This window comes from Acinonyx jubatus, chromosome B1, assembly GCF_027475565.1.
Source record: "Acinonyx jubatus isolate Ajub_Pintada_27869175 chromosome B1, VMU_Ajub_asm_v1.0, whole genome shotgun sequence".
NCBI lineage: Eukaryota > Metazoa > Chordata > Mammalia > Carnivora > Felidae > Acinonyx > Acinonyx jubatus.
Genome location: NC_069382.1, coordinates 38,740,591 through 38,754,282, shown reverse-complemented (window position 1 = coordinate 38,754,282; position 13,692 = coordinate 38,740,591). Strand labels below are relative to the sequence as shown.

The window sequence follows — 13,692 nt, the reverse complement described above, 5'->3', positions numbered from 1 at the left end:
GAATGTAAGAGCTCCCCCAAAAAGAATGAAAGAACCAACATGGGACAGTTGAAGCATTAAAAAGAATAAGGAATGTCATTGATGGAAACACATTGTATGTACAAAAACCAAAGTTTGTTATGAAAAAAAAAAAACAAAGCTGAGGGTGCCTGGGTGGCTCAGTCGGTTAAGTATCCTACTCTTGGTTTCAGCTCAGGTCATGATCTAATCGTTCATGAGATTAAGCCCCAAGTTGGGTGGCTATGTGCTGACAGCATGGAACCTGCTTGGGACTCTCCCTCTCTCCCTCTCTCTCTCTCTCTCTCTCTCTCTCTCCCCCTCTCCCCCTCCCCTACGCACTCTCTCTCTCTCAAAATAAATAAGTAAATTTAAAAACAACAACAACCAAAAAACAAAGCCCCTTCCCTACACAAAAACAATACTTTGGTTGCCTTCGGAGATAACAAGGACCACCTGATGTTAACTGGAGTGACTTAAAATTATCAATTGAAAGGAAGGATCTAAGCATTTATCCTGCCTTTCCCGTTTTTGTTTGTTTGTTTTGTTTTGTTTTTGTTTTATTTTTATTTTAGAGCAGGGGAAAGGGGGCAGAGGGAGAGAGAGAGAATTATAAGCAAGCTTCTTGCTCAGCACAGAGCCTGATGCATGGCTCAATCCCACAACCCTGGGATCATGACCCAAGCTAAAATCAAGTCAGATGCTCAACCGACTGAGCCACCAAGGCATCCCATGCCTTTCCTGTTTTAATTGTATTTTAGAAAACTATGTAGTCTGAGATGATGAGGGTAAATTCTTTAGGGAATAATTCCAGCTAATGCATGTGACAGAATGGCAGAATATATGGTAATCCTTAATGAAGGAATTGATGTACACAAAAGTCATGAGTGGATGAAACCATCACATGAAAGGGGAACTTGAGGCTTCCCCCAGCTGACACGTGCATTGGGCACATGGGCATTTGCAGCAGGTGCTCCTGATGTGCAGTGGGAAAGACACAGCTCCATCTGTGAAGCATTCTTGCCAAAAAAAGTTGAACTTTTTTTAGTCAAGTCTTTACAGCTAATTTCCCCTTTATAAAACCTTTGGAGGATAGAAGAACAAGTCCAGTGACACCATGAGGAAATATACTGACAGATCTAGAAAAGGAGATGTACTAATAGATGACTTATTTCAAACAGGTCAATGGCTACTTATGATTAGCCATAACATCAGCTGACTGAAGAGCCATAACAAGCAAATACAAAATGGGAACCATGTTTGGGTCCTGATCTGAACACAGTAACTACAAAAAACCTTTTTGAGATAACTAGAGAAATTGGAATATGGTCGCAGTGTTAGCCAGAGAATTGTTAATGACATTGTGATTATATAACAAAGGGTCCATTTTTAAGAAACTTTTAATTTTGAAGTAATTTTAGAAACATTGCAAAAAGGAGTTCCCATTTACTTTTCTCCTAGCTTCCCCTAAACTATGTAATCATAGTACAGTTATCCCATATATACGATCGAAACAAGGACGTTAACATCGGTATAGTACTATTAACTGATGTATAGGCTTTTCAGATTTCTCCAGTTGTCCCTTCTAAGGCTCCCCCCTTTTGGTCCAGGATGCAGTTCAGGATCCCACAGCCCATTTAGTTGTTGGGTCTCTGCAGCCTTTTTTTTCTTTCATGATCTTGACACTTTTGAAGAGGACTGGTCAGTTATTTTGTTATTTGCACTTGCTTGCAAAGTGCAACATGTTTTCTCTTAACTAGGTAGAGGGCGTGCATTTTTGGTAGATTAAGCCTTCTCAGTGTGCCATGTCAGGAGTTGCATGATGCTGACATGTCTTTTATGAGGTCTGTGCTTTAGAGATACATATGGAAGATGGATGGAGGAGATGACATGATGTCTGGGATTTGCTTAAAAATACTATAGGCAAGAGGTGCTTCTGGGTGGCTCAGTCGGTTAAGTGTCTGGCTCTTGATTTCGGCTCAGGTCATGATCTCACGGTTTGTGGGATCAAGCCCCACATCGGGCTCTGAGCTGACAGTGCGGAGCCTGCTTGGGATTCTCTCTCTCCACCTCTTTGCCCCTCCCCCACTCATGCTCTCTCTCTCAAAAAAAATAAATAAATAAAAAGCAGAGGGAGAGTAGCAGTAGATGAAGCAAGAGTGACAGTATGTTGATAATACTAGATAATACTACACATCTAGGGATGTGTATATGTGGGCGTATTATACAAATCTCTGTTCTTTTGTAGATGTTTTATATTTTTCATAATGAAAATTAGCATTCCCCTAATGATGAGTGTTCTCAATTGTTTATAGGAATATAGGAAAGTTAGCATGAGAATATAGGCTTTTCCCTCACTTGTTTCCATTTTTGTTTGCTTTTTTGACTTACAGATGAAATGTAGTGACGTGACAGCTTCAATGCTTATGATGACGTTTTGGTGATACCGTGTTTTCTTTGATTTTTCTAGCTGTGTGTGTCGCTTTCCTTATTGGTGTGGCAATCATCATTGCAGTCTCATTTCTCAGGTTTTTACTGAGGTAAGCAGATGTTAGGGGAGGACACAGTTGGGGGGAGTAGAATATAGAAAAAGGATATTCAGGATAGTTTGACTCTTTAAATGACTGTTATTCTTTGATTAAATGAATGCTTATGTGTCCTCCATGGCCAGTCCAGTCCTGGGTATTAGGGACTATTGTAGAATAAGCGATGGTCCCTGACTTCAGGGAAATGATAACTAGTTTGAATGGATCTTTGCCTTCAATCCTCCCAAATGGCTAAAAATTAGAAGAAAATGCTTGAGAAGGCATTATTTCCAGAAAGAATCTTGCAGCTTGCTTTTGTAGTGAGTGGGAGAAGCCTGGGCTGATTTCAGGAAGCGGCTGCCCCACTGTGTTCTTCGTCCCCCTCTCTGGCTCTGAGCCTCGAGGCCGCCCTCTGGGCCAGCATCCCAACTCCTGCCAGCTGGGCATCCAGCGCAGAGATGGAAGATGGGGGGCTGGACCTTTACACCTCGGCATGGACTCGCTTTGCCCTGGTTAGGACGGGCAGGCAGCTTGGCGAGGGGATTCCTTCTCCCCTGTCTGTCTGGTTAACAGTGAGTCGGGTGAGAGTGAATTAGTAGACTGGAAAAATAAAAAAACAAGAAAGTAAAATAGATCCAGGCCTGTGGTGCCTGGGTGGTTCAGTGGGTTTAGAGTCCAACTTCGGTTCAGGTCATGATCTTGTGTTTTGTGAGTTTGAGCCCCACGTCAGGCTCTGTGCTGACAGCTCGGAGCCTGGAGCTACTTTGGGCTTTGTGTGTGTCTCTCTCTCTCTCTCTGCCCCTTCCCTGCTCATGCTGTGTCTCTCTCTCTCTCTCAAAAATAAATATTAAAAATAGATCTAGGCCTGGCAGATCACCGTTCAAAGGAAAGTTCTTTCATGTTTTTAAAGAAATAAGATTGATTGGAATGCTCCGCCTGTTAGAGTCTCATAGATCACAAGGTGTTATGGGTGAGCCATATCTAAATTAGAAAAAAGAAAACCTAGTCTAAGTCTGCCTGCCACCTTGGGGAAACCCAGCAGCTTTGGGGAGTCTATGAAGTCTGGCCCTCTTCCCTTTGTGCATCCCAGAAATATAAGGGTCTGGAAGGGTAAAAGGACTACTACTTGCTCAGAAGCATATTTTTCACTTAACTGCTTTTTAGGGGCAGAGTGTAATTTTAGCAGAGGGGTTTCATTTCTTTGAATTAAGCCATTGTCTTGTCAATCTTTTGATAAGATAAGATGCAGGTACTGTTACAGTTTATTACAGTGTATTCATTTGGTGCTTTCAATATGAATGGCTCTATGACATCACTTTCTAAGGTAATTGGTCTCTGATCTTGAGCTCTTGCACAGGGAAGAAATCACACCTCACTCCACTGTGGAATTGAAATTGCATGTGATTCTGCCTCTGCAGCCTTGTAGGCAGAATGCTCTGCTGGCAAGCGAGAGTCCCTTGTCCCTTGCTTATTACTTTTCAGTGTGCCCATGGGAGTCCCGGAATGCTTAGGTTTGTCTGAACCAGAAGAATCTGAGGCAGTAGTAAGAATACAGGGTCTCTCGCCTTTCACTGGGAAGACAAGAAAATACAAGAAAATTAAGGGCGTTTTAAAAATTCTAATTTTTAAATATCTTAAGTTCTCCTTTCGGCCTTCCTTAGATGTCTCTATTTTAATATTTTCATGTGGTGGTGATGTTACCAATGCTGAATGAGGTAGAAAGAAGAGTATGTTGTAGGGAAAAAAGAGAAGAAATAAGAATATGTGCATTAAATATATGGTTCATGTTTAGAAACTGATCTGAACAAATAAACTGGAGAAAAAAACTTATGAGACAAATTGAACCAGCTGTTTGGTGATACTAGGAATTATTGATAATATTTTAAAATGTAATAATGGAACTGTAGTTCTGTTTTTAAAAAAAGAGTCTTTTATTTATTAGAGATCCATACTAAAATGATAAAATGATACCATGTCTGGGATTCTTTAAAATAATCAATCTAAGGCAGGAAAGGGGGCGGTGGGTGGGAGTGTGGATGAAGTAAGATCGACCACACATAATGATACTTTAAAATGTTTATTTCTTTGACTCGTATAGAATATGAACTTCAAATTAATTTTCTTTTAATATGCTATCCAATCGTTTTGAAAAATTTGCCAAAGGGAATAAATTAACAGACTTTTTTATTTATTTACAGTTTGGATGACTTTCATAATTGGATTTCTAAAGCAATAAATTCACGGGAAACTGATCGCCTGATCAATTCTGTGAGTTATTAGAATGCATCATGTGTGGTCTGGGTGGTTTTCTAGATTTGGAATTTATAATTCTGTGTTTAATAATACTTATTGTCTGGCTTAATTAATGTTATTTATATTGTAGAGGGCCAGGTCATGTGTTCTGTATTCTTTAAATAAAGAGCAAGCAGCCTTCTCTTCGGCTCTGGTAAAGGGCAGGGTCCCCTTCTCTTTTCTAGTGAGTTGGAACTTTGGGCTGCATTGTATGCAGGATGTGGAGACATTTTTTCACTCTGCAGGCAGCACTGTTGAATCAATACAGTTAGGTAGAGGGTGTCAAAAATAAGAGACATCCATATGAAATCTATAAATCAGTGGCCTCCTATGATGGTTAAACATATTGTGTTAAATTCATTATGGACATACTGCTGTCCATTTATGGACATACTTATTTGTAGCCTTGTACCAGATGCACTCATGGACCAGTTTTTTGTGGTCATTGATCAACATGGCAGCTGCAGGCTCAGCAGATAGCACAAAAACCAAATAACGTGGAAAACTAAACCTCTGGGTGGAATCTTTACAAATGCAAATTAAAGGATTGTTCAGGACGAGTTTTACTCTCTATTCTGTTAATTTCTTCCCTAAAAAACAGATAACTGAAATTTACTTGCCAGCATTATGAACCGGCATGTTTCTTTCCCCGTTTTTCTGAAGGAGCTGGGGTCTCCAAGCAGGGCAGACTCACTCGGTGGCGATACTCAACCAGGAGGATGGTGTCCACCTGCCTCACCTCCGCGCCTCCGCTGTGTAGACACATTCAGGGGGTATGTGGGGCTCCCTTGGGACACGGTGGGCACAGCTATTCCAGGCTCACATGTTTGCACATAAACACACTTCTAACTTAAGGTGTTTTTACATATCATTTACCTTGTAGGGTAGGCAGGACTTCTTGCTGTAAAAATAAATCAGTGGTCTCTCCCTTCTCAAAAACTGTCGTGATAGCAAATATAATAGTTGCAAGAGAGGAGTCGAGGGGTACAGCCAGAACGTTTCCACTGGTATGTAGATTCTTCTGAGTTAAGGTCATTCACCTGTGGGCAGGCAGCTGCACACGGGTGTCCTGCACCCCTGTGTCTGGTGAGCAGCTTGCCAAATGGGAGGGTGTGCCGGTCTGGAAGTGAAGCACCAGCCGTTGCTGGTGTCTGTCCTGGCCCTTCCCCACTGCTAGCAGAACAGCTAGAATATCAGGCCCTTTTGGTAGCAAATCCACAGAGTCATACAACAAGTTGTTTTTCTTTTAGAGTTCAGGTAGAAGAGTGAGGGCTAGGACCCAACTCTGAAAATAAAGTGTAAAACTGTATAGCTTGAGCCATTTGCAATGACCTGGATGGGGCCAGAGAGTATGATGTTAAGTGAAATAAGCCAGTCAGAGAAACACAACTACCCTATGATTTCACCCATATGTGGAATTTAAGAAGTGATACTAATGAGCAAAGGGATAAAAAAAGAGAGAGAGTGAGGCAAATGGAGAAACAGACTCTTAACTATAGCGGACAAACTGATGGTTACCTGAGGGGAGGAGGGTGGGGGATGGAAGAAATAGGTGATGGGGATTGAGGAGTGCACTTGTGATGAGCACCAGGTGTTGTATGGAAGTGTTGAATCACTGTATTGTACACCTGAAACTAATATTACACTGTATGATAACTGGAATAAAAGTAAAACCTTAAAAAGAAAAACCTATATAGCTGAAAATAAACATCTAGGTGTCAGGCCTTCCATTTCTGCCCACGGAGGGCTTTTAAACTCCAGTGATAACCTTATAATTCTGTCCCAGCCTCACCAGATGCTGAGTGCTCCTGGGGTATATATTTGAAGACAGGCAATGAGAGTAATGAACATTGGTAACAATTTTTGAATTCTTGCCCTGTGCCAGGCACTTCCTTGTCATAATTTATTCAGTCTCTCCACCACCCTATGAGGTATAAACTTTTAATATGCCTGTTGTACTGATGAAGAGTTAGGTAATTTGCCCGAGGTTGGCTGGGGACTAAGTGGGATAGCCAGGCAATAACCTCACTGACACACTAAAGTCTTCATTCTTCAGTATCCTGCATAATTAGCATCAAACAGTCACGTATTCAGAGTCTATTTTATCATATTCCTCTTTCTTTTTTTAATTCTCATTTTGCTGCTTTTAGAAATGAGATGTTCTCAGGTAGACTAACATTTATTAAGTGCCTAAAATATGCCAAGCACTGGTTAGGCACCAGGATATACATTATTCTCCTCAGTAGTCCCAGTGGCCCCTGTGGGTGTTTCCTCTCTTACAGAGAAGCACATTGAGGTAACTGATAAAAGTCTTGCCCTCGTAAGAGAGGAGGGCCCATGATTTGAGCCCTCAGCTCTAACAACTGTATGCCTTCTATTACAGTTCTTTAACCTGAGACTTCTAAGTGATTAGTGTGAAACTGAGTGATGGGAAACGTTTGCTTTGTTTTCAAGTTACACAGTTTAGCGTCAGTGTAACTTTCTTTTAAGAAATCACGTTGGAGGGGCGCCTGGGTGGCTCAGTTGGCTAAGCGTCCGACTCTTGGTTTCAGCTCAGGTCATGATCTCAGGGTTCATTAGATCAAACCCCATATTAGTCTGTGCTTACAGTGTGGAGCTGCTTGGGATTCTCTCTCTCTTCCTCTCTGCCCCTCTCCCACTCATGCTGTCTTTTGTCTCTCTAAAATTAAGAAAAAAAAATCATGTTGGAAATGTTGGCAACAGAAGGGTTTTGTGTTAGGGCCTTAATTACAGTGATTAGAAAGAATGGCTTCCTGCTCTGTAAGTGTCCTCTGTGTTGTGATTGCCCCTTGTGAGTATAAATGTGTCTCTTACAGTTGGGCCATTCCTTGTCATGTGTGCAAGCTCTGAAAGTGTGCCCTTTGCTGCTTTACAGGATAGCTCTCATCCTTATGGTCTTCGTTAATTATGGAGGAGGAAAATATTGGTACTTCAAACACTCAAGTTGGAATGGTAAGATATTTCCTTAGGGTAGCATTGCTTGTGTAGAACCCCTCAAAGAAGCGTGGGCAAGAGAACCTCTCGGCATCCCCTCAGGAGCTCAGAGATGATGCCCCACCAGCCTCCTTTGAGTGCTGAGCTCCTGCCCCCATAGGATGATCTTTGGATGATTCCATGAACCCTTTTTGTTTTGTTCTTGTTTTTGTGTGCTGTGGCCTTGCAGTGGTTCACTGTGGTAACATGTAGACGTCTGAGCTCTGCTGCAGGACCACGGGCCTCTGCAGAAGCTGTTAAGAATTTAGTTGTAAACGATTTTTGTCATATTGTAGATATGTCTTTTTTAAAAAAATATCCTTAAAAAAATTTGTTTTAATGTTTATTTATTTTTGAGAGAGAGAGAGAGCACAAGCAGGGGAGGGGCAGAGGGAGAGGGAGACATAGAATCCAAAGCAGGTTCCAGGCTCTGAGCTGTCAGCACAGAGCCTGACGTGGGGCTCGAACTCATGAACTATGAGATCATTACCTGAGCTGAAGTTGGACACTTAACTGACTGAGCCACCCAAGCGCCCAGATATGCTTTTATTCCAGCTACATGGGAGCTCTATCTTCTACGACTCATGGTCCTCCTCAGGGGTGCCATTGAACTCAGGTTGGTCCTGAGTGGTAGTTAGTAATGGCTGTGAATCTGGCTCAGTAGTTGGTTTAAGAATGGATTTTGAGTAGCACTGCTCGAAGATAACAGACTTGTCTACACACTGCTACTTTGGCTCTCCCATGCCCAGTTATGTTCTTAGGAAATGTCTCAGGCCTAGTGACCGGTTGCAGAGTCTCTAGGGAGTATCTGTGCGTGTTACTTCCCAGTGTTTTCCTGTGAACTCTTTGCGTGAGTTTACTTTCCACATATATCAGTATATAATGGTGCCAATCTAGATTTAGGATGTATTTACGTTCTAGAGTCCTTTTCCTTACTCTTGTTCTTGTGTTATTCTCCAGGACTGACGGTGGCTGACCTTGTATTCCCATGGTGAGTTGCAGTCTCCCACCAGCTCTTCCATAGGTCATCCAGGTTTTTGTTTTTTCAGCGGATGCTGGAGCCTTTCTCTGAGACCAGCCTTGAGTTCTGGGCCACAGGCCTATGTTACTCACAGGTGTCTGCCCTCATGAGGTCCTTCTGTAAATTGTGTTACTGGATAGTTCCTATACTTGGCACAGGGCTTGCATAAGGCCTGCTTATAAAAGATGAGTGATTTCAGAGGGAACATTTTGTTACTGTAGATATGGTATTCGAGATCCTGGAATCTTGTAGGAAATCATAAATTCTGAATATGTAGTTAAATCCCATTCATCCTGAAAATAAATATAAAAATCAGTTCCTGAAAGAAATGTAGTGTATTGGCATCAGGAAATTCTGATAAGGTATGTAACAGGGTAATGATAGTAATAAATTAAAATGTAAAATAATCCTGGAGTGAGTGACCCACTCCATCACTGATCATCTGTGGTTTGTTCACCTTGTTAAGGGACCTTGACTTCCTGTACAATGTGGAATTTGTCTTTGCTTGTGACTCTTGGAGCAACTTTGTTCCATCTTTAGGAGGTAGTACTGGCTGTTGGTTTAGGTCTTTGATCCCTTGGGTTCCATCACTAATATGTGTTCAGGGTTTTTTGCAGGAGAGCTAGGGTTCTTTTTTGAGATGGGTTTGGGGAGGAGGAAGTTTTATATGTCTGAAGACTGGGTAATTACTTATGTATATTCTTTACAAGGTTCCCTATAGGTTTCTGTTCCTGTTATTAGACACTTTTATCCAATTAGGTGACCCCAAGAAAGGAAGCTGGGGGAACCAAAGAGCAAACTCTCATCTTCTGTTAACCCCACATCCAGTAATTAGAAAGACTGCTATTCTGGCTTTTTTTTTTTTTTTTTAAAGGATTAGTATAGTAAAAAGGAAGGAAAAGAGGTGGGTGGCTCAGACAAAATTAGAAAAAAATAAAACGTCCTTTTTTTTTTTTCCAGGCAAAAGAGTGAATTTAGAAATGATTGAAATGCATTGTTTCTCAAGGACTTTGAGGGTGTGCTAGTGAATGTCAGGTTCTGCAGATTGTAGCATCTTCTTCATCATTGTTGTCTTTGACAACTAAAAGGGAGTCTTGTCCTTGGAAACTGCACTCAGCCCTGAAGAATTTTCCTTCTAGGATAGGACTTGACGGTGCACAAACCTTATAGTCCAACAGGGTTACCTTCTGATTCCTCCTCCAATGTTACTTCAATAATTAGCCACTTTAGAAAATCAGGTGTTGCTTCTTGTATGTAGTAGATTATAAAATAGTGATGACATATAGATAAAAAAGTAAAACCACCCTAGAAATGGCCACCTTTTAATAGCTGTCTTTTTTTTTTAGGTTTGTATTTATTATGGGATCTTCGATTTTTCTGTCAATGACTTCCATATTGCAGCGAGGATGTTCAAAACTCAAATTGATGGGGAAAATTGGATGGAGGAGTTTCTTGTTAATCTGTATAGGAATGTTCATTGTGAACCCCAATTACTGCCTTGGTCCATGTAAGTATTTTTTCCCCTGTTTTTGTATATATTTGGGTTGAAATAGGAAAACTATGTATCAGAATTAAAAAGAAATATAATTCCTTCATCTCAGGTTCCTGCAAAAAGAACAGTTATTAGAAAAGTGTAAGCATATATAGCATCGGGTATTATTATTATTATTATCTTGGGACTTCAGACCTGGGAGGAGCTTCCAAGACTACTCAAATCCTTCTGCTGTCCAAAGGAAGACTCTGAGTCCCAGAGAGATTAAAGTGCTTTCTGTGGATCTTCCAAGTGCAGGGACAGAGTAGAGCCAGATCAGGTCACCTGGTTCTCAGACCCTGCCCTCCTGCCTCTTTGGATTCATCAGCTTTCATAATAAGGCTGTTGTGTGGTAGTTCAACAATCCACCTTGGTTATCACCTGTATGCCTGCTGGGTTGCTGGGAAGGAATATCTTTGTTGTTGTTTAGCAGTGTGAGCGACACGGGAAGCTTGAGGGAAGGACACACACCCTGTGCCTGGGACCAGCGTCAGAGTCAGGGAAATTGGTGGTGGCTGTACTCAAGGTTGCTGTACTCAGTGTCATTAGTAAAACAAGACATAGTTACCTGGACAAGAGTCATGTGGTCCCTTCAGCTCGGAAGCACATTAGGAGGAGGTAGAGGTCACTTCCATTTGGGGTCATAAGGAAAGGTGTCACATAATAGTTGATTCAGTGGATCTTCAAAAAGTGAACCACTGCTCCCAGGAGGATACATTGTAGAGCTCATTACATGGTCACACTCTTCCAGTGAGTAGTCACGTAGCCTGTAGGACAGGGAGAATCTATTTGTGGCCTGTGCTGGCTCTGCAAGTTGATGGTGGATGTGAGAGCTGGTTGAACCCATGCCCGGTGTGACAAAGGGCCAGGGGAGGAACCCCAGGGCCCAGGTAGTCCTTGCTTTGTCCCACACCCAAGGAAGACACGTATTCTTGTCCCCATGTCCCAGCCGGCCACTTCCAGCTGTGAGGTTGAGCCGAATCCCATATGTATTACTATCTCCAAGAGCTTCAAAGTGTACTTAAGTACAATAGAGGTATGCTTTCCCCCTTAGAAAAAAATAATGTTGTCTTGGGCAGGAAGAGGAATTCTGGCTAACACTTTACTTAACTTGTGCCTTCTATAGTGTCTTGGGATAAGGTGCGAATCCCTGGTGTGCTCCAGCGGCTGGGGGTGACCTACTTTGTGGTTGCCGTGTTAGAGCTCATCTTTGCCAAACCTGTGCCTGAAAGCTGTGCCTCGGTGAGAAAACCTACTTTTAAACATGGTGGGGCTGGGGGTGCAGAAATCACTGTATGATTTTCAGAACCTTCTTTAGTGCTGAGCACAGTACTGTATGTCAGTAGACTCAGAGTCAGTAGACTCTGTTAGTCAAATGCATTATTTTTTTCCTTCAATTAGTTATTTTTATTTAGTCTTTACATCAATCGTTTTTCTTTATTATGGGGAAAAAACACATAACATGAGATGTCCCCTCCTAATAAATTTTTAAGTGTCCAGTGATCAGATGCATTTTGACGGCATTAAATAATATCACCATCATCCAGTTTGCTAGTTTAGTCTTTTGGGGCATTACTGCCAATTTTTTAATTCCTTGCAGTATAAGATATATAGAAACTCATGAAACATTTCAGTGTCTATATACATGCTGTGAAGATTCAACTTGGAGGAAAAATGCCAAGGTAGGGTGGAGGAGAATGACAGTATTGTCTTTGGCTAGTTAGTATTTATTTGTAGGAGGTATGTGAGAGTTTCATTTCTTTCATGATTGCTTTCTTTCTTTTTTTTTTTAATGTTTATTTTTGAGAGAGAGGCAGAGAGACAGAGTGCGAGTGGAGGAAGGGCAGACAGAGGGAGACCTAGAATCCAAAGCAGACTCCAGCTCTGAGCTGTCAGCACAGAGCCTGATGTGGGGCTCGAACCTCGAACCGCAAGATCATGACCTGAGCTGAAGTTGGACGCTTAACCAACTGAGCCACCCAGGCGCCCTTGTGATTGCTTTCTGTCTTAATATAAATTGCTCAGTGAGTTTACCCAGGTGGAGCTTTTTTTCCCTGGTAGAGGTAAAAATTTAGGAAGAAGTGTTAAAGTTCTTCCACTTGGGATCCTACTTAATTTATAAAGTTGTCTTTGCTTTCTAGCTCCTTTCTGTATATGTAACTAGCATATTCATCACTGAACCCCACACTCACTTGGCCTTCCCTGCATTGATTGTTCAGTTATATGTCCTTGGAGGGGATTGGATCATTGTTCCTTCACCTGTTCTGCCCACTCTGTTGTTGTATGTGTCCCCTCTGCTATGGCTTTTCTTGAGGTGAAGCGAGAGTAGACATGAACATGGGCTTGGTTAGCCATGTGTGGGACCTAAGGTCTGTGGAGGCTCCTCCACAGCCACCATGATAGAGTAAGGGGTGGGGTGTGACACCAAGAATAGGTGGGCTAGGGGTGCCTGGGTGGCTCCGTTGGTTGGGCATCCAACTCTTGGTTTTGGCTCCGGTCATGATCTCATGGGTTTCGTGGGTTTGAGCCCCACGTGGGATTCGTGGGATTCTCTCTCCCTCTTTCTCTATCTCTCTGTCCCTCCCCCACTCATGCTGTCTCTCAAAAATAAATAAACTTAAAAAAAAAAAAAGGATAGGTCGGCTGTACTCCTTCTTTCAACCAGGACAGCTTCAAAAGTTTAAATTTCATTTTCCTTTTTAAAAATGTATTTTTAATTGCTTTTTTAATGACACCTTTATTGAGATATGTTTCACATACTGTAAAAGTCACAAGTTTGAAATGTGCAATTCAGTGACATGTAGTATATTCACAGAGTTGTGCAGTCATCCCCCCTATCCAGTTCTAGAACATTTTTGTTATTCCACAAGAAACCCTGTACTCACTACCAGCCACTTGCCGTTTCTCCACAACTCCCCCAGCCTATTTTCTGTTTCTGTAGATTTACCTGTTACGGACATTTCATATAAGTGGAATTTTATAATATGTGCCTTTTTTGTTTGGTGGCTTTCACTTAGCATCTTTTTCAAGGTTTATCCATGTTGTGCCATGTTTTAGTTCTTCATTCGTTTTTATTGCTGAATAATACTCCGTTTTATGAATGTCCCACCTTTTGGATACATTCATCAATTGATGGGCATATGACTTATTCCCATTCTTTGCCTAGTATGAATAAAGATTCCATGTGTATTTGTGTATAAGTTTTTGTGTGAACATCTGTTCTCAATTTTCTTGGGTATAGGAGTGGAATTACCCAGTGCTGTCTTTTTAACTCATGTTTTATTATGATATTTCATGGAGAGGGGCAGCTAGACCATATGATACATATGAAA

At 41.6% G+C, this 13,692-nt stretch overlaps 1 protein-coding gene across 3 annotated transcripts in view; it reads left to right on the top strand.

Annotated features, from left to right (window-relative positions):
- HGSNAT (heparan-alpha-glucosaminide N-acetyltransferase) overlaps positions 1 to 13,692 on the top strand; it is a 53,039-nt gene that overhangs the window by 30,608 nt on the left and 8,739 nt on the right. For 2 of the 3 annotated variants that reach the window (XM_027071683.2, XM_027071681.2), the window contains exons 5-11: positions 2,468 to 2,537; positions 4,721 to 4,790; positions 5,478 to 5,587; positions 7,711 to 7,787; positions 8,769 to 8,799; positions 10,176 to 10,336; positions 11,487 to 11,602. In XM_027071683.2, coding sequence (XP_026927484.1) covers positions 2,468 to 2,537; positions 4,721 to 4,790; positions 5,478 to 5,587; positions 7,711 to 7,787; positions 8,769 to 8,799; positions 10,176 to 10,336; positions 11,487 to 11,602 — 635 coding nt within the window. The remainder of the gene's footprint in view (positions 1 to 2,467; positions 2,538 to 4,720; positions 4,791 to 5,477; positions 5,588 to 7,710; positions 7,788 to 8,768; positions 8,800 to 10,175; positions 10,337 to 11,486; positions 11,603 to 13,692) is intronic. The other variant, XM_027071687.2, reaches the window with a different exon arrangement.